Source organism: Takifugu flavidus, chromosome 17, assembly GCF_003711565.1.
Source record: "Takifugu flavidus isolate HTHZ2018 chromosome 17, ASM371156v2, whole genome shotgun sequence".
Classification (NCBI taxonomy): domain Eukaryota; kingdom Metazoa; phylum Chordata; class Actinopteri; order Tetraodontiformes; family Tetraodontidae; genus Takifugu; species Takifugu flavidus.
In genome coordinates this window covers 2,664,909-2,686,596 of record NC_079536.1, presented here as the reverse complement: position 1 = coordinate 2,686,596, position 21,688 = coordinate 2,664,909, and the positions used below count along the sequence as shown (strand labels likewise).

General features: G+C 47.1%; 2 protein-coding genes across 4 annotated transcripts in view; one reads left to right on the top strand and one right to left on the bottom strand.

Moving 5' to 3' along the window:
- cnksr2a (connector enhancer of kinase suppressor of Ras 2a) overlaps positions 1–21,688 on the top strand; it is a 31,476-nt gene that overhangs the window by 6,601 nt on the left and 3,187 nt on the right. Inside the window, exons 3-24 of one of the 3 annotated variants that reach the window (XM_057013506.1) lie at positions 281–483; positions 2,757–2,844; positions 3,216–3,257; positions 4,571–4,690; positions 5,614–5,673; positions 5,900–5,968; positions 6,705–6,851; positions 7,428–7,540; positions 7,638–7,792; positions 8,122–8,211; positions 9,026–9,240; positions 10,865–10,916; positions 11,720–11,895; positions 12,106–12,179; positions 12,291–12,362; positions 12,789–12,856; positions 13,003–13,100; positions 13,256–13,402; positions 13,476–13,617; positions 13,773–13,997; positions 14,927–15,114; positions 16,246–17,733. In XM_057013506.1, the coding sequence (XP_056869486.1) occupies positions 281–483; positions 2,757–2,844; positions 3,216–3,257; positions 4,571–4,690; positions 5,614–5,673; positions 5,900–5,968; positions 6,705–6,851; positions 7,428–7,540; positions 7,638–7,792; positions 8,122–8,211; positions 9,026–9,240; positions 10,865–10,916; positions 11,720–11,895; positions 12,106–12,179; positions 12,291–12,362; positions 12,789–12,856; positions 13,003–13,100; positions 13,256–13,402; positions 13,476–13,617; positions 13,773–13,997; positions 14,927–15,114; positions 16,246–16,443 (2,742 nt within the window). In that variant the 3' untranslated portion in view covers positions 16,444–17,733. Of the gene's footprint in view, positions 1–280; positions 484–2,756; positions 2,845–3,215; positions 3,258–4,570; positions 4,691–5,613; positions 5,674–5,899; positions 5,969–6,704; positions 6,852–7,427; positions 7,541–7,637; positions 7,793–8,121; positions 8,212–9,025; positions 9,241–10,864; positions 10,917–11,719; positions 11,896–12,105; positions 12,180–12,290; positions 12,363–12,788; positions 12,857–13,002; positions 13,101–13,183; positions 13,403–13,475; positions 13,618–13,772; positions 13,998–14,926; positions 15,115–16,245; positions 17,734–21,688 lie in introns of those variants that run through there. The other 2 variants (XM_057013505.1, XM_057013507.1) reach the window with 2 other exon arrangements.
- LOC130514137 (kelch-like protein 34) lies at positions 17,991–21,113 on the bottom strand. Its single transcript, XM_057013512.1, is given in 2 exon segments — positions 17,991–19,057; positions 19,060–21,113. Coding segments are annotated over 2 exon segments (1,791 nt in total). The 5' UTR covers positions 20,669–21,113; the 3' UTR covers positions 17,991–18,875.

Genomic DNA, 21,688 nt, shown 5'->3' with positions numbered 1-21,688 from the left:
GCCATTTGACAATAACATCAGAGTTTTGACCTTGTTCTGTAACTCATTATGGAAGACAAACATGTTTACAAGCCAGACACTATTTTGTATTCAGGCTGGAGGCTGGAGACACAATAGAGTGTGTGTGTGTGTGTGTGTGTGTGTGTGCGTTCTACATGCTACACAGTGTGGACCAAAATAAGCATTTCACTCTCAAAATGAGGATTCTTTTTGCTGATTCCTACAACTTAAGCAGGTAGAATGTAGAAATACAAATACATGTGTGTGTGTGTTTTCATAGAATTCCGGTCTCGAAACGGAGAGCGTCAGAACTCTGGCCCACAAACTCGGCGCCTCTGCCAAGAACCTACAGAACTTCATTTCAGGCCGCCGTCGCAGCAGCCAATCAGAGAGCAGGTCCTCTCGGCGGCTCCCCAATGATTTGCTGACTTCTGTGGTTGACCTCATCACGGCCGCCAAGAGCCTGCTCGCCTGGCTGGACAGGTAATGTTTTTGTGATGTTCGAACTTCATCAGAGGCACCACTGAGCCTTTAATGAGTCGTGAATTAGCAATCAAACCAACAAATTAGCTTCATTGTGTCTGGTACAGAGAAGAAGTACTGCAATTTCCCCCAATTAAATGAAACGAACAATGGAAATTTAGCATTTTCTAAGAATAATACATAATTAAAACAGCAACATGTAATTTTGGAAGCACAATATTGATATATTCGTCGTTTATTTACCGCTAAAGCTAGTGCACGCCCTTTTTCTTCATCAAGTTCCCCTCTGTCTTCCCGCCACCGCTGCTTCATGTTTCCACCGCTGACAGCTGACGTGCACGCCACCAAAATCAAAGGTCTCCAAATGCCGGACAGGCGCCCACGTCTGTCCTTGGTCCCTCTTAGATGCTTAAAAGCCACACCCACCGGCTCCCAAACGCCCACAGAAGAAGCCCACGCGCTCGCAGACAAACACGCACCCTTGCAGCAAAACACGCTCTGTGAGCTTGAGCGTCCGCCCACGCACGGCGATGCGACTGTTAACTGGCAAGGCGACATCGAGAAAGAGACGCAGCAGAGCTCCTTTATACTGTGACACCAAACTTGAGGGGAAGAGCTCTTTGGTCGCTCAAAACCCCGGCGAGGCCTTTATTTCACGGAAATTTCCAAAGGGGTGACTAAAATCGAGCCCCTAACATCGTGTAGAGGTTCTGGATTTTCACGCCGGCGCCTCAAAGCCGAGCGATGACTCTTCGCTGAAAGGCTCACGACAGCATCAGATTAGCATAAATCGTGCTAGAGCCGACCCTTCTTCTCTGCCTGATTGCTGGTTATTAGTTCTCTCAGGAATGGAGGAGGACAGTCAGTTCAGCGCCCAGGCAACTGATGTAAGACACTTTCCAGTTTCTCTCTGAAAGGCGAGAAGGGACTCTGTGGAAGAGTCTGCGGACCGCTCAGATTAGCATTTTCATGCCTCCGATAGCCTGATGTCTCCTCAGATACGTATTTCTTTTCAGGTCTGCAAACACTGACACGGGAAGAGAAGCGAAATATCAGCATTTGTGTCATTCAACTCTTTCATGACACCACTGAGAGCGTCCACGATAGTGTCAGTTTCCTGTTAGCTTATAAAAAGAGACATTATTTCTTCACAACCTCAAATATTGCAGGATAAAAGTTGATGCAACGGCTAAAATGAAACCACAGTGTAATGAGTATATACGTCTGTGAAAAACATTCGTTAGCGTGCTAATTACATTTTATGCTCGCTACAAGCTAACAGTTAAGTCACCCTTAGAGATCATTTAAAATGAAGAAAAAGTTTAGAGAACAGAAACTTTTGAATTATTAGAGCAATTGGAAAATCTATTGATAAAATATTATTTTAGACAACATTATTCTCGCTACAGTGTCATTTAACAATGTAAAAAGTAACTGAAAGTAACTTTTGCGACTGAGCAAAATTTCTAAAAATCGGTATCTGGGCACGGTTCCTGCTGGAGTCCTACTGCAGACAGTCTGTGTTGCCTCGGGTCCTGCGTATATTTAGCACCAAGCCTCAGAACTGATGACCTGAATCTCGCTGAGATGCATCGAGCTCCAGAGACTGAGGCCGGATTTTGATCTGGGTCTTCAGCACAACAGAATCAAGTCCTGTCGTGTGGCACCTTAATGTTTATTAGAGCCCCTCTAGTAAGTGCTCTGAGTCCGTTATCACACAGGTGCCCTCAGAACAGGGTGGCCCAGTTACCTGGTTCTCCATTCATCCCTCCACTGGAGCTGTGTCCTCCTTCCTCCTTCAAAATTAATCAAAACTTTGAGTGTCCAGACGTCAGCAGCACTTTTCTCCAGTGATTTGTGCTCCGCTTTCTAAGCTGGTCGTGAAAACACCGTCGACCCCACGACTTTGTTTATCGGGCACCAAATGTGCGTGTTTTGATACCAAAAGTAACATTTGACCATAAATTCCACAGTGGCTGCTGCTGCTGTACCTGTATGGGAGCTTAGAACAGCTAGAACGGTGGCTCATTATGCTCTTGTTCCTAAATCTTGACGTTACTTGTTTCATATTCGACAATAACGCGAAATTGTCCCCCGAAATTCTTCTGCCGCTTCAGTTTTGACGCGCAAATGCGATGAATCCAAAGGCTCTTTCCGATTCAAGTACAGTCTGCGAGCCTGCGATGCTAACAATGCTACTGTCTGTCTCTGCACATTATCTAACGCAGCAGAAGCATTTGAAGATGCTCTGGTGTGTTATCTGTCCCTCCCAGGTCTCCCTTTGCAGCAGTGGCAGACTACTCAGTAACGAGAAATAATGTCATTCAGCTCTGCCTGGAGCTCACCACCATTGTACAGCAGGTGTGTGGAACAGTGTGCGTTGTGTGTGTGTGTGTGTTTTGAAGGCCGATAGCTCATATTCTGCCATAGCTGTCACCTCCCTCCACGAGTAGAGTGTGTGTGGGAGTCACGCAGCAGCCTCAGACTTCTGCGTCTTGGAACAAGACTCCATTTCTGGATATTCATGTCCTCACAGTCTGTCTTTTTTAAGCGTGATGTGTGTATAAATAAATGATAAATGCGGCGTGTTTGCGTGGGCGTGCGGTATCTGCGAGGGTATAGACGATGCAGGTGCTGGGTTCCGTAAAGCGAGGCCCAGACCGTGAGGTGGTTGTGATTTTCTGAGGCAGGATGTTCTGCCCGCGCTACATTAAACTCTGCTTTCCCCACAGGACTGTACGGTGTTTGAGACTGAGAACAAAATCCTCCATGTGGTGAGTCCTGCTTTCTCATCCAGCTGTCGTATATTTGTTCCATGTTCACGGGCGCAGTTTTCTAATTCACGCATTGTGAAACACGTTAAGTAAACAGAGGCTCCAGTTGGTGCTTGAAAAAGAGCCGAGGAGGTTTATTTGATTTACTTGGTTCCATGAGAAGTTCCTGCCAATATGTAATTAGCGTAGCTTAGCACAGAGTTGGAAAGAGGATAGAAACGATCCCGGTTTTGTCCAAACACTCAGAAGCATCCAAGGCCCCTTTCTCAGATGCAATAACTGAGAACAGAGAATATATCTTCTGATATGACATTGAAAACTAGGTTCGTGTGGGATTTTGTCTTTTAGATGTAGAGCTAGCTTTATTGCCCCTTTATTACAGCAGTGGCTTTGACCAAAGGAACCAGTCAATCAGAGACACACTTTAAACTGTCTTCCCAGGCAGCTAATGCTAATGATATAACATTGCTGACTCAATAACAACAATTAAACATGTTTAAAGTTGCTAATGGTGTAAAGTTATGTCATTATATTATCCCTGATTGGCCTCTACTTAGCCTCCTATAGCTTGCTAATAACTAGCTTTATGTTAAGCTAATTTTTCTTTTTCTCAGTACGTGCTGGGGTTGTCCTTGATTTGGTCCAGTTCTGATCCATTTTTCATTTTCTTTTCAAGCTGACGTATTATTTTTTTCCTTTCCTCCACCTTTAATGACACCCCCCCTACCCCCACCCCCACCCCCACCCCCCCCACCCCCTGCGAGTGCATTCCCTCCCATAAAATCTGATGAAGCACTGCAGCTCTATCGTCCAGAAAATGCGCTGTCAGAACCACTCTGGAGCTGGCAAATGATCCCCAAACTGTCGCCACATCCTCTGTTGTTCCTGCAAAGGCTGTTTTATTTGTTGCCGCCGGCAACAGGGCTTAAATTCACCTCCCACCATCTTGATGTGGATGCAGGATAAACAACAGTAAAGAAAGACAGAAAGCGGCTGATTTAAAGACGGGGGAATGTTTGTTTCCCTCCGAGCGCCCCAAAGGTTTGACAAGAGCCATGATGTTATAAGATTGCTTTGTTTTCATTGCCGGCCTCCAACATAATCGATTCTGGTCTCCTGTAATAACATTTAAAGAACAAATTGGTTTGAATTCACAGAACAAAAGATGAAATTCAAGCGTGAATTAGGGAGCACAGAAGGTTTACTCCAGCATGCTGGTGTTTTCCTCCTGCTCCCATCCCCGCGCTCCCACCGGGGCCTGTGTTTCGTAAATGTTCCCTGCGTTATTACTCCCGTATTTCTTCTCTCTGTAGTGCAAAACTCTGTCGGAGGTGTGTGAGCACATCGTTTGTGTGTCATCGGACCCGCTGGTATCTCAGTCGGCCCACCTCGAGCTGGTTCACCTCACTAACATCAAGCCCTCTGAAGGCCTGGTAATGTGTGTGTGTGTGTGTGTGTGTGTGTGTGTGTGTGGGTGTGTTTACTCAGCTTTCATAACTCCTTTGGTTTAGTGTATTTTGTGTATTTATCTGTTTGGTCGGTGCTCTCGCCCTGTTTATCCAAGTTCTGCACTCTCAGGTCCTTCCTCTGCACCATTTGGTGCTACTGTGAGGACCATTTAGACTAAATGACAACATCCCAACAAACAATGGCTGTGTTTGTTCTGGTTGCGTGTTGTCTGTGTCACTGGTAGTTCTGCTGCGGCTTCTTTGCCAGAGCTTGATGACTTAAATACTCCGACTCCCCTCTGACAACCAGGTGATGCAGGATTGTGTCACTGATTCATGTCTCGGCCGGCTGATTTCTCATCATCTCTGTTCCTCCTGACTGACAGACTGATGTTCAGCTTAGGTCCAGATTTTTGGTTTGTCTGGACCTGGATCCAGATGGCTGCTTTCACATTGTAGGTCTTTGTGCAGAATTTAGAAATTTGACCCGTATAAACATGGACGCTATTAAGTCAGTGTTCATGGCCTCATTGTCAAGTTGGTCAGTAGGCACTTATAAAAAGAAATGTGGTTAATAATGGAAGAATGACTGAGGAGAAAGAACCGGCTTAATGGAGAAAAGACTGCTAGTACCTTACAGTGGTGTGTGTGGACCTGGAGGCGGGGCTAGGAGAGGTGGGCGGTCCCACAAGACCCACATTTCAGGAAGTCAGAGCAAACCAAAGCATTACAAGGGAATCTGATTTAGCATTCTGTTATAACCATACAAACTTGTTGAATGTTGTGTTTCTATTGGTTGTCGGTCTCCATAACGATAACGACAGAACTCACCTGTGTGAATACCGTCTGCATGTGCGAATGGACTGAGCGTGTTGTGAACTTCCTCTTTCCATCCATCCATCCATCAGGGGATGTACATCAAGTCAACATATGATGGCCTACACGTCATCACGGGAACGACTGAAGGGGTAAGCCATGCGAGTTATTTCTCCTCGTAGCCACAACGTTCTTGTCTCTAAACTCAGATCTTCAAATTGGATTTCACTGGGATGATCCAGAATTATCTCCCCTTCAACGTTTTTTGGCTGCTGAATTGTTGCTTGCCGGACTAGTTGTTGACACCGACACCAAGAGATCAATAACTGCGGATCAATTCACAGCGCTTCTGCTTCTGTCTGTCTTCTGTGTCTGAAGTCTCCAGCTGACCGCTGTAAGAAGATCCACGCAGGAGATGAAGTCATTCAAGTCAATCACCAGACTGTGGTAGGTCTCATGTTCTGCACGTCAGCGCGTGTGAACACTGGTGCAAAGGAAAGGGAGAAAAAAAGCAGGTAGTGGTCAAAATAGCTTTGATATTTTGTAAAGAGCGTCGTGTCTGCTTTGATCTCATATGGAGTCAAATGAATATGAAGCCTGGAGGGAAGACCAGACCAGAAGAGCCCTCACACAGGCCTGGTAGTTTACCTAAACTCTACCTGACCTGGCTTTAAATTATGTGACTTGAATTTTCCTGGTGACCTTCTGCTTTCTGATGTTTGGTACCTCAACAAGGTAGCCGGAATAATAATTAGCATGATGGGATCCTCCAGTCCTTTCTGCCCCTTGTCTGACATTACGATCAGTCAAGAAGACAAAATAACTCCTCCCAAAGACAAAAGGGCACCAAACAACGGAAGAGTAAAGTTCTGGGGAGTTTATATTAGCTAACCTCGTGCGGCGCAGGCTGTTGTCCTCACGACCTTCCCGTTTCATGGTTTCGGAGCTAAAAACAGAGGAAGACAAGTGACAAGATGCGATTGTTTTCAAATTGAGGGCAGGTTACATCACATGAAAGCTCTATAGATAGATTCACCACCTCCACACCTCACTCAGGAGGCTGAACAAGCCCGATCTAATCACGACGTGGACCGAACTCCGGCTGTGTGAACAGAAACGCAACGCTGAGATTGTGCTGCTCCGCGTCCAGATGATGATGATGATGACATTTTTCCTCTGGCAGGTGGGCTGGCAGTTACGCAACCTGGTGGGCTCGCTGCGGGCCGATAAAGGAGTTGTGTCGCTGACCCTGAAGAAGCGTCCCCAGAGCACGCTCAGCTCTGCCCCGGCGCTGCTGAAGAACATGCGCTGGAAGCCCCTCGCTCTGCAGGTGGGGCCGCCTCTACCTTTTATAGACTTTATTAAAACACGTTGCTGGCCCACATAACTCCCCATGGCATTCCCGCCCTCCCTCTTCCCCCACATAACCACGATGCTAAGGAAGGATGCTAATTAGGTCAGTATCCTGCAGCCCAGCAAGGGTTTGTTTTCCACTTCAAAACAAACTGGGGTTACTGGTAAAAAATCCATTGGAAGCGGCTGAAATCTTATGGTTGATATCAAAAAAGATCCTCTAATGAGGAGTAATTATCCCTACAGTTCTTCAGAAATTAACCTGTAATAATAATTTTAGCCGTATGTGATTCTTTTGTAGAAAATACAACTTTAATTAAAGAAGTGGATAGGAATGATCTTTAAAGGTGTTTTTAGAGTTATCTTTACTTAATCACATGCTACTATTGTAACTATCACCCCCTAGTGGCCTGGAGTGCAACTGTCCTGGCATGAGCTTAAAAAAATCCTTCCAATGTGCGGCAAAAACTACATAAATTGTAGTTAAAACTTGACCTTCAAGTAACTCATGATAACACATTCCTCCATCCATTCCCTATTTTCATGCCTGAAGCCAACCCGAAGCCCAGGTAGCGGTTCAGCCACACCTTCAGGAACCCCCACCAAGAGCTCAGCCCTCCAGGACCTTCACATCCCCCCTCCACCCTCTGTGCCATACACACCCAGGTAAACAAGCGCTTCATTGATGGAAGGATGAAAATGAGTTGAAGAATCACCTTTGACTTTGATGTGCCCATCCTCATCGCCTCTGCTGTTTCCATAGAGATGAGTCTGGAGCCTTGTCTGGAGATGAGGCCTCTCGTAACCATGGCGGCGTCAGCGTCAGTAAGCGTTCTGACTCACCGAACTCCTTCCTGGATCAGGAAACTCGTCGACGAGAAGAGGAGGAGCCTGTATACTGCACCACACCCACATATGGTAACCCGTAACAATCAGTATGTGTGTATGTGTTCTCGTTTATGTCACACATTGAGAACCAGAGTGTTTTATCTTACGTGAGAAGTGAGGACAGGCCTCAATTTAGGGTCATGGTTTTGAAGTTGCAGCTAAAGTTACTGTAAAAATGGAAGTTGTTCCCCAATCTTCTGTATTGGCTGGCTTTTTTTAGATATTGAGGGCTCTATATTGGTGCTCTACGTCACCCCAGCTATGACGCTCCATCCAAGTTGTTGAAGGCTGTTGAGGGCCCAACCTAAGCAGACGCCATGAGGGATCTTCAAAGTTTTTGTATTTGTGTGTATACACAGGCAGGCTGAGGCCCATCTCCATGCCTGTGGAGTGTAACTGGACGGGTGACTATGAAGACCCAGCAAAGCTCAACAGAGATACCCGCAGAGGTGTGTGTGTGTGTGTGTGTGTGTGTGTGTGTGTGTGGTGTGTGTGTGTGTGTGTGCCTCCTGAGATCCTTAGATCGGGTTTTATGTTCCCATCGCTCTTTATTACCAGTAGATCATTACACGATTGTGTGGGATCAATGCGCCTCCATCCTTTTTTCTAATTCTGTAGTTCCAACTCTCATCTGATTACCATCACAGAGACATTCAATAAAGGTGTGTGTGTGTGTGTGTGTATGTGTGTTTGTGTGTTTGGGGGGGGATGGGGAGAACAGGTATACCGAACAGAGAGTGAAAAAATGTAAGACTGGTAGAAAATAGGGGTAAATGAGAGGAGAGGAAGAGGGAGAAACTGAACAAAAATAAATAAATTCCCCCTGACCTCCACCTGAATCCTCTTGCACAGTTGCCATGGCGACAGAAGCTCTTTCTCTGAGTCTCACTTTCCCCTGGCCGCTGCCTAGCAACCAGGAGAGGACATGGGTGGAGAAGACATTGTGAGTCCTGAGTTTCCCTTCCTTGCGCAACAGCGATGAGGAAGTTGGTTCACAACAATGCAAGACGCAACCCCCCCCCCCCCCCCCCAAAAAAAAATATGTGGAAATGAAAAAAAAACCTCCTTGCCAGCAGCTCGCTCCAGTTTGAGCAAGTTTAAGTTTGATTGCTCACAAAAATGTAACGGGATTTATTACAAAGGGTAAATCAGTTAGATGAACATTTAAAACTCAGGCAAAGATTAGAGAAGAGCTCTAAGATGAGAAAAGAATTCTAAAAAGTGTGATTTTTGACATATTGATTTCGGTTGCCAACTCCTCAGAAGCATCTCTGATGCGCTATGCTGCCCTCTCCACCATGGATGACAGGACCACCTCTGATGACTACTCATCCCACACAGCTCGTCCCGGCAAACGGTCCAATAACACGGCCAAACGTGCCAAGAGGCGGAGCCACCACAGTCAAAGTCCCTCCCATTATGTCCTCCAGGCCAATCAGAGAGATTCCCCACCGAGAGACCCCACCCCCATTTATCATGTAAGTCGTTTGCTATCTGAGACACTGCTGGGCTGTTTGAGCGTCTTATTAAATTAGCTGGGGGATAAAATAGCAGGAATGACTTAACATGGGTGTAAAATACAACATTTTCTATTTTTGGTGCGGGTTAAATGAATTCAGTGAATAGCACACTTGATAGTATTTTGATTGTGATTGGCCACGATTGTACATGTAATTCCTTTATCATTTTTATTCGCACATCATTTCAAATTTTGTTCAGCTGCTTCAATCATACAGCTGAGTTAACAGGTTCAAGGTTGATCTCACTGAATACATGTAAAGTTAGTCTATATGCAACTAAAATGCCAGCATATTACTTTTAGTTAAAAAAAATAGTTAGCATGAAGGATTGATCTGAGATTAGATCTGAAGTTGCACAAAGGTTTGAAATAATTGTTTTGATTTGAGAACAAACAGAAACTGGAGCTTTCCCCACTGGTAGAGCTGCAGGAAATGTGACATGATGAACAACTGCTGACTCATGACATCCTGACATCTGTCCGCCTGTGCGCCCGCCTGTGTTTGGCTGCTCTGAGGTCCTGACACGTTTGTCCAGGGGTGACCTTATCCGTAATGACAGCATCTCTTTGTAACTTGAACGTGTTTGCGCCTGAGTTCCACTGTGGCCATCGGTGCTGAGATGGCAGATGGTGCATCAGTGGGTGTGGGCGGGATCATGTCATCTGGCTAGCCGAGCGTACGGCCATGTTTGGCGCCGCTCCAGGCACGCATTTAATATTGTGACGCTGACGCTGCCGTTGTCCGGACTGGCCAGAGGAGGGAGGTCACAGCTTAAACATGCTAGTCAGAACTTCATCATGACAAGCTAGCTTGTGACTTTTGGATAAAAGTGGATAATAAATGCTAATAAGGCTAGCCAAAACAAACATGGGTTGGGACTAGAGCACCAATTGTTTATTAGCCATTAACATTCTTTAAGATCTACCCCAATAAGAGCGGATTTCACTTATTTTTTAATTTGGATACATTTTTAAAAAGTTGCATTTACTTTTATAAACCTTGAAACATGACAAAGATTTTACAAAGCATTCAAAAACGACAGAATTGTACCACAGTCCGGCGACGCTGTGGAGGACAGTGCTAACATGTACAAAAGAAGCTACAACTTTATGAAAATGGTGTCTGTACAACAATGTTTACCCCTCAACCACCACCTGTTGGCAGATCATTCATCTTCACATTAATGGCGGATCACCCACAGATTTACACTACAAAGACTGTCGTCTGCAGCTTCAAAGTAACCTTGAAAACACCTCTGCACACTTGGCCTTTGTGTTTTGCTTGTGGAAACTTTCTGCCAAATCCCCCCGAGATCCGTTCCCCCCCTCACCTGTGTCCCTCCACCCCGGCTGCCACCTTCCTGTTCTATCTTTAGGGGTGTGAGAGCCGCGGAGGTCCTCCACAAGCTCTACTTTTCCACCCTCACGTGTGTGAGAAACAGATAATGAATGTTTCCCTTTGTGCCTGCTGCTCCTGTCATCTTTCATATCCCAGGATTCAGCAGCACACAAAAGGCCGCTGATTCATCCCGACAACCAGCTCACCCCCCCCCCCTTCTTCTTCTTTGTTTTTATCTTTGCAGACGTACCAGCAGTCGTCATCTCTGCAGTCAAAGAGCAGGAAGAAGAATAAAGGTAAGCTGATTGGTTCAGACCGAGCTTCCTTCACGCTCTGTTACCTGAGCGCAGGTGTGCTCAGTGATGCACGGCCATGTTCCGGCAGTCGGACGGAATGTTGCTCTTATTCGTCTCCATGGAAACGAATAATGACTTTTTAAAAACCTTTGTCATAGTTTGAGATCACCTTCATATCCTAAAGCCACAAATGTCCCATAGAGCCGTTTTTCTTCCTCTTGCCGCGATGTTTTTTCTCCATCGTTGTCGCTCTTCTAGCTACCCGATGTCACTTTCTGTCCCTCTGTGACCGAAGCTTTCTTCTCTTCTCGCTGCTCTGATGAGGATCAACATGCTGGAAACTGTCCTTTTCACTCTTTTCACCATCTGCCACTGCGAGAAAAGCTCAGAGAAGCTCAGAAAATCCTCGGCTCCATCTGCACGTTTGTCAGCCGGCGGATCAGCTGGTTTGCAGGACAACAATCAGAGTTTGCAAGATAAAGTGAAAATAACAATCATCTACCAAGCTTAAAATACCAAGATTAAAATTATTTACAGACGTGCGTGAACATTGTCCAGTACAATTTAGATTCGTACAACTTAGCTAGCTTGTCAGCCAACTTCTTTCACTGCTGAATTAGCATTCCAGTATAACTTCAGTGCGCAAGCCAGATGCTAAATATACCAAAACCGCACACTGCGACCCACCGCTCCGACCTGGAACAAACCGAATTCTTAAACGTGAAAGATGCTAGAAATACAGCTAAAAACGTCTTTTTTCCCCCTATCTTCACTGCCTTCGCATTTCTTTCGTGTCGTTGCAGGCCGAGCGTTGGCCTCCCTCAGTCGGAGGCGTGTTTCCTGCAAGGCTCTCGGCAGAGGAGACTGTGAAGGCTGGCTGTGGAGAAAGAGGGATGCCAAGGGTTACTTTTCGCAAAAGTGGAAGAAGTACTGGTTTGTTCTGAAGGATAATTGCCTCTACTGGTACATCAATGAAGAGGCGAGTCGGCCATTTCTGTTATTTAAAATGTCGGTAAATATGGAGCTAGCGTAATAGCATTCCCATCTAAGGGCAATGGTCGTGATGATGCTTTATACATTAATTAGCATGGTAGCTTTACCTTCTTAGCACTGACATTTAGTCACATGATATGCAGTTAATTTTATTTTAATTTTGATCCAAACTCTTCTTTTTCCTCTTCCTGTTCAGGATGAAAAGGCCGAAGGTTTCGTCAGTCTTCCAGAGTTTAAGATCGACCGCGCCAGCGAATGTCGCAAGAAGTAGTAAGTGCACGAGCCTTTTCATATTTGTAGGAGTACTTGTTCGTGCTGGGTTTACGTGCTCTTATGAATAAGTGTTAGCCTGCCATAATAACTCTCTCTGCTTCCCTCTAGCGCCTTTAAAGCATGTCACCCCAAGGTCAAGAGTTTCTATTTTGCAGCAGATGGGGTGGACGACATGAACAGGTAAAAGAGCCTGATGAAAGCTGGTTAGCTGATTTGGTTGATAATTCTTTGATGTGCGTTACAATTAAGTGCAAACCCATCAACAACCACACAGTTCTTATGGTTAGCTTAGCATACATAGTGCAATCAAAGGGCACCAGCTAGCCTGTCCAGTCTTTTTTGTACAGATCAGAGTGTGTTTGGGAACTTGGTGTCAGTTTTCTGATTCCAAGCACACCCATGTAGAATTCAGCTGACTTTTGAGAGGTATTCTAGGAGATGCTGCTGCTGCTGTTTTGACTAGCGGGTTTTGTTGCCTAACAACGCCGCAGCCCTCATTGAGTTTGCATGTTCTTTTTTTTAATATCAGAGGATGTTTTTAATTCCTCTGTTCCCTTTAGCTCTTCCTCATCTTTCTTTGTAACCAACAAGTTTTCTGTCTCTCAGATGGCTGAGTCGTCTCAACATGGCCGCTGTGGGCTACGCCGAGCGGGAGAGGATTCGCCAGGAGCAAGGTCAGGGTTCAGAGTCCAATAGATGCTGCTGGGCACCAAACATTCTAATTAGTGTCTTTCAGTTCCCGAGTAATAAACCCCCCTGTTGCTTAAGCCCAGACAGCTGTTAGACATAGTGTTTAACTGTTGGTTTGTGTTTCCTGCAGATTACTGGAGCGAGAGTGAACATGAGGAGGACACTACCTCCAGCCCCAAACAGGACAGTCCCCCACCTCCATATGACACCTACCCGCGGCCTCCATCTGTGGGTCACACACGCAACCAGTAGCGAAATCACCACTGTCATAAAATAGGTCGAAAACAACCTTCTCCACCCTTTTTTGTTAGATGAGCGCCTACGTGGAAGGTAGAACCACCCGTCTGTCTTCCACAGAGACGTCTCGCTCTCGTTCTTCTCAGGAGGACTTCCTCTGCAGCGACCCCCCAGCTGTGGCCGCTGAGCCGCAGTACCACCCTGGACCAATGATGGGAGGCACCACACACAGCGGGAGGAAACCAGGAGGAAGCAGCAGCAGCGATGTCCAGTACAGATGTGATCCTGTGGAGGTGAGACCTGATTTATGTTTAAAACACTCTTTTTGTTAGCGTAGTTCCAAACATTTGCCTTCTATTGCTTCAGTTCCGCTCCAGTCCTGCGGGGGGCAGCAGCGAGACTGGTTCGCCAGGCCGTTCGTCGTCGTCTCAGAGACGGTCCTGGCAGGACTTGATTGAGACGCCGCTAACTGAGGCCGGGCTTCATTACCTCCAAACTGGACCCTTAGGTGAGGCACAAACGTGAAATAATTCTGTGCAACACTGACGGGGAAAAAGATGCCGCAATGTTTCTTGTTTTCATGGAACCAAATAAGTTTGTTTCGAATGTTCCAGGCGATGATTGACAGAAGTTGCTGTTTTTCTTCTCTCCTCTGACTGACAGAGGACGCCGTCTTTGCTGATCCAAGTACCGGCGGGGGGTCGATGATGGCCGGAGCCGTTTACACCCTCCCCGCGCAGCGCAATGTCCCGTTGCCTGTGGCAATGCAGAGGCTGATCCCTATGGCAACCCAGGGAGGGAAACCCCGCAGTTTCACGCTGCCTCGAGACAGCAACCTACACTCTCTCCTAGCACCTCCCACCAAAGAGGAACAGCAACCACGTAACGGTGAGTTCACCACTGTGGGTGTCGGCAAAGTACAGAGCGCACGACGAAGGGTGTTACACTGATGACGGCCACCTGAGACCAAAAACAAGGTTTGAGAATTTGTCGCTGTCATACTGCAGCAGAAATTTAAAAAAAAAAAAAAGAAAGAGAAAAACGCTCTGAGGCAGATGGATTTCTATTTAAATCATCTGTTTAAATCTCAGAGGGTGACCCATCATGCAATGCTCCGGTGAGGCAAATGAGATAATGGGGCATCAGTAGCCTGTGGAAACAGAACAAACGCTGAAGGGAAACACTGACATGAGAACTCCAAAGACAAGACTGATGAGGAACCTCTGAAGGGGAACGAAGATGCTCTTCACCATCGTTAATAACCTCTCTGGGTTAAGAGACATTGTTAATATATCTAAAATTCATCTGACTGAAGGTTAAAAAACAGGAGTATCTGAATAACCAACCATGGCTCAAACGGACAGTGAAACGTGGAGGGGGCGGAGCTAAACAGTGTGAACGACACAAGGAAGCTGCTCGCCACCTGTTAACTATTAATAAGCTCCTACATTTGGGCAGGAAGGAATTTAAGTATCACTGAAGCACCACAAGCTTGAAGAACCATCTCAGCTTGTGCTGGACGGGGGCTCTGACATCCCTCTCTCCACTCCCACAACAATAAACGATGCAATTTAGAATTTACTGGGCTTCTGCGTTGTGATTAATCATGATTAATCCGCTTCCACGCTATGATTCATCTGAATTTTAATTATTTGACAGCCCTGATTAAAACTCTCGCTGGTTACGTTGGGGAAAATCTGCAGAGAAAGTAGAACCTGGTGTCATTAGAAGTATTGGAAGTATCTGAAACTGTGAGCATGTACCTCCAGATCACCTCCGCTGCCCTCCTTTACTGGTCCCTGTCTTTGTCTGTGAAGGCGGCAGTGAGGGTGCGTCCTTGGGTGACCTGTTCCGGGCGTGCGAGCAGGGCGGGGTGTGTCCCCTCGGCCGTGGCTTGGAGGGCAGAGGTCAGTCGGAATTCCGGCAGTCCTTCCTGCGGCGGGCCGACGACCCTCAGCTCAACGAGCGTCTGCACCGCCTGCGCATCCTGACGTCCACCCTGAAGGTCGGTCCTGAGCTTCGCTGAACCACCTTCTTCATTCACACAAACTCACGTGAAATCCATCAAAATATCTCCTCGTCCCTCCATGTGACTTCCTGTTGCACACGTTGCAGGTTCCTGTTCCACAATAAAAAGCTAAAAAAAAAAAAAAAAACCCACTTTTTTTGACCACAATATGCAGGAAACTGTGGTTTGAACTTGTGATGCTCATTATCACATTCAGAGAACATAAACAAGCTGCCCTGAACACATTAGCCACACAAAATGAATCCCAACCTTTGTAAAGCTGAATAACCACCTCTGTATTTGCTAATGGTTAACGCTAATTATGTGGCTAAATGCTATTTGTATGGTAAAATGAGCATCAGCCTCTCTAAATGCCCAACTGGAGCATTTTAATCACCCTCTGGTGGTAAGCTGCATACTCCTCACTCCAAATGTTATTTTTTGTTGTTTTGATATCACATTAATATGCCAAAACTATCATAGCTAATGGCTAACTTATGGCTTAGCATACTCTTGTCAGTGGTGTGGGATGGTAGCAGTTATATTCCCACACAGCTGACGGTAAATGTTACACATTTGTGCAACTACAGACTCCGTCTTTAAGAATGTTCTGTGACCTTTGAGTTCTGTCCGAGTCTCTGATGGACTCAAACCCAGACATGCTGCTAATGTCCTCTAACGTGCCGGCGTCTGTCCATCTGTCTTGTCCGGTCTGTTCTTGGGTCGTGGGTCTGTTTTCATTTGTCCGTTAACCAAGCGGCCATCTTGTCTTTGACCGGGCGTCTCTGTTTGTTGGGTTTGCATCGTGGTTGCTTCTTCACGTCGAGCGTTAGCCGCTTCGCTACGTATGGCGTGTTTTGCTTTGGCTGCTGCTGGGGCATATGCATGTTTGTCGTTTGGCTCAGGTCAGCTTGGGATGGGAAGGCTGACCCTCACCACTGCTTCGGTTGCCTTGGAAACAACGAAACTCCTTGAACATTTGCAGAAAGGCTGGTCAGAGTTTCACTCGTGTTTGTGTTTCCTCCTAACTGTGTGATCTGCCTCTTGTGTGTTTCAATGTTCAACCAAAGACAAAACAGACATATTTAAAGTGATGGAGCCCCTCCTGTGTTTCTACATCCTCTGTAGGACAGGGAGGGGGAGCTTGCGTTGATTGACAGGCTGCTGGCCAAACCAGAGCTGTCGTCAGCAGAGTTCCAGGAGTGGAAACGAGCCTATCAGGAGCTGTTCTGTCAGGAGCCCGAGCCGACCGCCGAGTCAGACCCCGGCCCGCCCCTCACGCCGTCGCTCTCGCACACGCACTCCTACATCGAGACCCACGTGTGACGGGTGAACATGCCTCCGCGCTCTGACAAAGTTGTTCTCCTGCTCCAGAAAACGGTCAGGAGGGTCACAAGAACACGGCGTCTCGCTTTCAGAGCAAGTGCTGCTGCTCTCAGAGGAGACGCTCGAGTCGATCCGCGAGCTGATTGGCTGTGCCGCTCCGGTTGGCTCAGGGGCAGATGATCAAACTGATTCCTAAGTATTACGTGTTAGCTTTTGTGCTATTTAAACAGCTTGGACTCCAGTTTATTCCGGCTGACGTGGACTCAGATTTCAAAATCACGTTTCATCCTGCTTGTTGTTGCATGTTGACGCCGACTGCAGCGTCTCACTGGGCCCCATCAGGCTTCCTACTGGACACCCACCCCAGTTGTACAGTTACTGTAACAGAGCATTTATCACAGGTCTTTTTGAACAAACCAGTCTTCAGCTAGTTTCGTTGTGCTGGTTTTGGTCAAACTGTGCTGGGCTGGACCTCAAGCATGCTCTCACGGAATTAAACTAAAGGAAGAATCCACCCTGAACAAAGGAAATGCCCTCATGCAACAGGAACCATCCCAAGGTGTGATTACAAAGGATTGCAGTCATAGCAGTACCCCCAAATGACAAATCTCCCCCCTTCGGTGGGTTTTAAAATGTTAAAACTGTAATAATTGAGAAATCCCAGTTTCACCACGTGGAGCTCTTGAAATAGAAATGATAATCATTTTTTTTCCGGGAACAATGAGATTGGGAATAATCTGTTTGAAAAAACTCATAATCAGCCCCTGAAGTCTGACAGAAGATGCTGGATGTTTCACTCCATCTTGGTAAAAGGCGGAAAGGGTGGATTTTTCCTCCAAGTTCTTCACATCCTGCATGCCACAGAGACGATTGGAGGACTTGTTTGCATAAAATCCAGATATACTACGATTCTTATTTATATGATCTGCTTCCAAATGACCTGATCCTCAGAGACGCACAAGAAGAAATGCACAAAACCCTCATTCATGCTGTTCCTCTGCTGCTGCCCGTGGTTGGTTGTGGTAGCATGTCTCTGCTGTAGATAGATACATTATTCTTTTCTTTTTTGTGTGTTTGAGAATCTCTAGATGAGTAGATCTCTCTTTATAGAGTGTAAACTAAGTGTCTCGGATAATCTAACTTCATTTTCTCAAATTATTTTGGACCGGCTGAGTGAAGATTGGTTAAAGGTTAATCTATTAATAAACGATATTTAACGATATTTATTTACGTGATCATTTTGCGTATTCTGTGGAGGGTGGGCCAATAAAGTGTGACTCTTTGGACAAACGTGCCTTTGTGTTTGTTTTTTTACGGATTCCCACATTAAAACAGGGTTTTTACAAGTAATACTGCAACCAGCTACCAGAGGAGTGTTTAAGATGTTGTTGGTTTCCCACACCACCCAGCTTTATTTAGTTCAAAACTAGTTAATTAGCTCCGAGCTAACTCTGCACTCATATTCTCTAAATCAAAGAACTAATTTGTGTCAATGACTTTTGATCTCATGCAAATTATTATCCAATTAAAGACAACATCAAAGATAATTGCTGTGTTCACTTTTAATAATTGCTCAGAATAACTGAAAGGGTCTCGGATTTTCTGTTTTAGCTTCATGGTTCAATTGGAATGTTAAATTCTAAAATGTGGCTAAAGTTAACATTGAGTTTTAACATTTTGTTTTTACATATTTCCACATGCGGTACAAGAAGAAGAATAGTTGAGGATGGCTCAGATGCAGAGATGTATTTGATGTCCTGCATATTCATTCCTGTATGTGTCCGTTTCATCGTCAGTCTAGAGAACAGAGGTCACTGAACAACCTTGTTTCAACATCTGTCTTATTGAAAATATGAATTATTAATCAATAGACAGAACAGTTCGTGTTTCAGCTTCCATCAACCATTCGGCCGCTTTTCTCTTGTTTATATTCCCGATGTCCTCCTCCACCTTCATCCACCTTTTCTCTCTGTTCGTCCTGATAACCTCCCACGCAGCCGTCCTCCCGCTCTTCTTGTTAAATCAGTTTAGCTAGCGTCAGTTTTTCCTCTTGCTGCACAAAATACAGACAATTCTGGCTCTTTTTTTAGTTTGTTTTGTACCTTGAGTTCGCTGCTAACTATATTTTCTGAAGTAGTACAGTATCAGAAGTTGGAAAGGGTATTTTGTAAGAGTTTAGCTTAGCATTTTGACTGGTAAGATCATACACAAGCGTCTTGACTGGAGCTACCCGTGGATGTTGGCTCTAAACGTAAGCGTCAGAGTTGCGTACAGGCTCTGTAAATACTCTTAAATGGGGCTAGCATGACTTAGCCATAGCTTACAAACGCACTGTTGACCCACAACAATACCATGGTTTCACGTGTGCGCTGCTATTTTGACACTACGCGCGGCTATGCCTGACTTTATCTCTCATTAGGAGTATTTGTGTTTTAGTCTGGCAGGGGCAGCAGGGTGCATTCAGTCCCGGTCAGAGGTCTCGGGATCTGACAGATCTCTCTCCAGCAGTCTATTTTTGGGTCGTACTCCAAAACGCTCTTTACTATCACCTCCTGTCCGTCGCTCCATCGTCTCCCTCCGAACACCAGCAGATTCCCCGATGGCATCGACGCCATCCGTAGTTGAAGGAGCCGACGAGGAGGGGTCGTAGCTGGGTCCAGTGGTCCGCCCGCGCGTCGTACCGCTCGATGTTACAAAAAGGTTCGTACATCCCCAGGAGTGCATAGATGTGACCGTTGGCGGCGGCGAGGCGGTGGTGGAACCGGGCGATGGACATGGGTGCCCGCCTCTCCCAGAGTCTCCCTCTGGGGTCCCAGGAGTGGACTTCTTTGCTGCTCTCTCGTTGGTCGTACAGGTTGACGCTGTAGTTCTGTTGGATCCTGTTTCCTGTCAGCCCGCCCGCCACGTAGATGTCGTCGTCCAGGACAGCGGAAGCATGACCGTAAAGCGGACGAGGCATGGCGGCGCCTTTTCTCCACGATGCGGTACGCATGTCGTAGAACTCCACAGAAGCCACAGACGTGTGCGTGTTGGTGTTGGGTCTCGTGCTCTGACCCCCGATGGCGTAGATGACGTCCGCCACCACGCAGCAGGTGAACTGGGCCCGCCGCTCCAGCATGGACTCCAGCTGTTCCCAGCAGTCGAAACGAGGATCGTAGCGCCACACCTGATTGGACGCCGCCGCGGACTTTTTCCCGTCCTCGTCACCATCTTTAAACTCCTCCCCTCCGATCACGAACAGGAACCCCCCCACTGAACACACACAGTGATTTCTCAGTCGCAGCGGAAGACTGGAACTCAAAGTTGAGAACTTCCTGCTTCCTGGGTCGAAAGCCATCATCGTTTGTTCCGGCCAATCAGGACTCGCTCCTCCCCCTACGAGCAAGACGCGCGCAGGTGATACTCTCAGTGTGGTCTGTCTGCTCTGACTGATCGCCTGAGACGGACCCAGCCTGTGGTACTCCAGGGCACGAGTCAGCTGACCCCGAATCAGCGGCGTGGTCATGGCCTTGTGGGCGTGGCCAAGAATGGCAATGTCAGAGGGGGAAATCAGTCCGAACCGCAAGCGACTCAGCAGACTGTTGGATTTCAGCAGTGGGAGGGGCCCGTTCTCATTCAGCCAATCTATAACCACCATGATGAGCTCCGCCTCCTTTACCCCAGGTATCTCATCGGCATCCAGCAACGCCATCAGTGATTGGATATTTAGCCTTAAAAGGTCATCCCGACTTTCCCGGAGCAGCGTCGCCATTTCTAAAGCGATGGTTTGATTGGCAGCGGCAAATGCGTCCGATAGCGCGTGATGCTCTGCCAGGTTAGCATAAGAGCAGCAGTTCTCAGCACATAAACCGTCAGAAATGAAGCGCTCGCATATCGAAACAGCCGGCTCCACCTGCAAGTATCTGGCCGCCTGCAGGACGCTGTGAAGCGTAGGTGGAGATACGCTGAGCCAGCCGGAATACAAGAAGTCCAGGATGGCGTCTAAACCTTCAGGCGTCAGCGCCGGGAGGCTAATGCAGCCTGCAAATCTTTCGGCGGTCGTCTCTCCGAACAGGGCCCAAAAATACTCGCTGGAGCTGGCCAGAAGGGCGCGATGACAGGGGAAGGATATGCCGCCGGCCTCCAGGACGACATCGCACATCAGCCTGAGGGAGCGGAGACGCTGGAAGCCGGAGAGAAGTCCGGTTCGCTGAGAAGAACTGTAGAGGAGAGAGTAGCTATCCATTCAGGAGAAGGTGACAGAGCGGAGATGATTAACAGCAAAAACAAGCTAGGCTGGGAGGGGGGAGGGGGGGGGCAAGAACAAGATAATAAGTTGTTGAAAGACTCCTAAGTCCTCGGAGGTCTCTGAGTCTTGTTTATGTCCTGCTCCGTGTCCAGTGGCTGACATCTGACACCATAATAGGAAGTTATCAACTGACCCCGACCGGCACAATCCCCTGTCCCACCCCCTCCGCCCTGTTGGCCCCTCAAGGTCCATCCCAGACGCTCCCGTCTCTTCCTGCGAGGGTCTGTCTCCGTCTGCTAGCGTCTCCTCTGGACTATCACACACATACATGCATCCAACATGCGCATCATGCCATCCGGAGGAATGCCCCCTCCCTCCCCACACACACACACACACACACACACACACACACACACACACTGATCCTGTCAGGGTTTATGGACCCTATCCCTGAAGATGAACTCATTGGTGAATACAAACCTCCCTGTCTGCGACCCGACATTCCCGGCTGCCACAGCCACCTATCTGCAGCCAGGAATAGCAACACGGCTCCGAATCGAAGCAGAAGGCCCACATCAAACCTCGTTTCCCTGCCAAGTGCTGAGCGATGCTACAAAAGAGGCATTTGACCTTAACCTGACCCTTCAGGTCACCTCAGGTTGATGTCATGTTATTATTTTTACGCGCTGACAGGGTGGAAATAATAGGCGCAGGGTTCGTTTTCAGTATCAGGCTCCGAGTTTGTTTACAGGCAACTGATTAAAGTTCAGCTACTAGCTAAGTGTAGCGCCGCCAGCTGTTTGACGCGCGCGTTTAGCAAAAGCACACACATTATACAAACAGCGCTTTAATGCTGTTACAGGCTCCTGCGGCGGTTTTTCTCTTCTTCTTGGTGGAGAGCTCTCGGTGGAGATGCTGGCTCTCATTCAGGGACGCGTGGGCGTGTGTTTATGGAAAAGTTACTCTCAAAAATAAAGAAGAAGTCGCGCCTTTTTGAAGCGGCTTTAATCCCTCCCA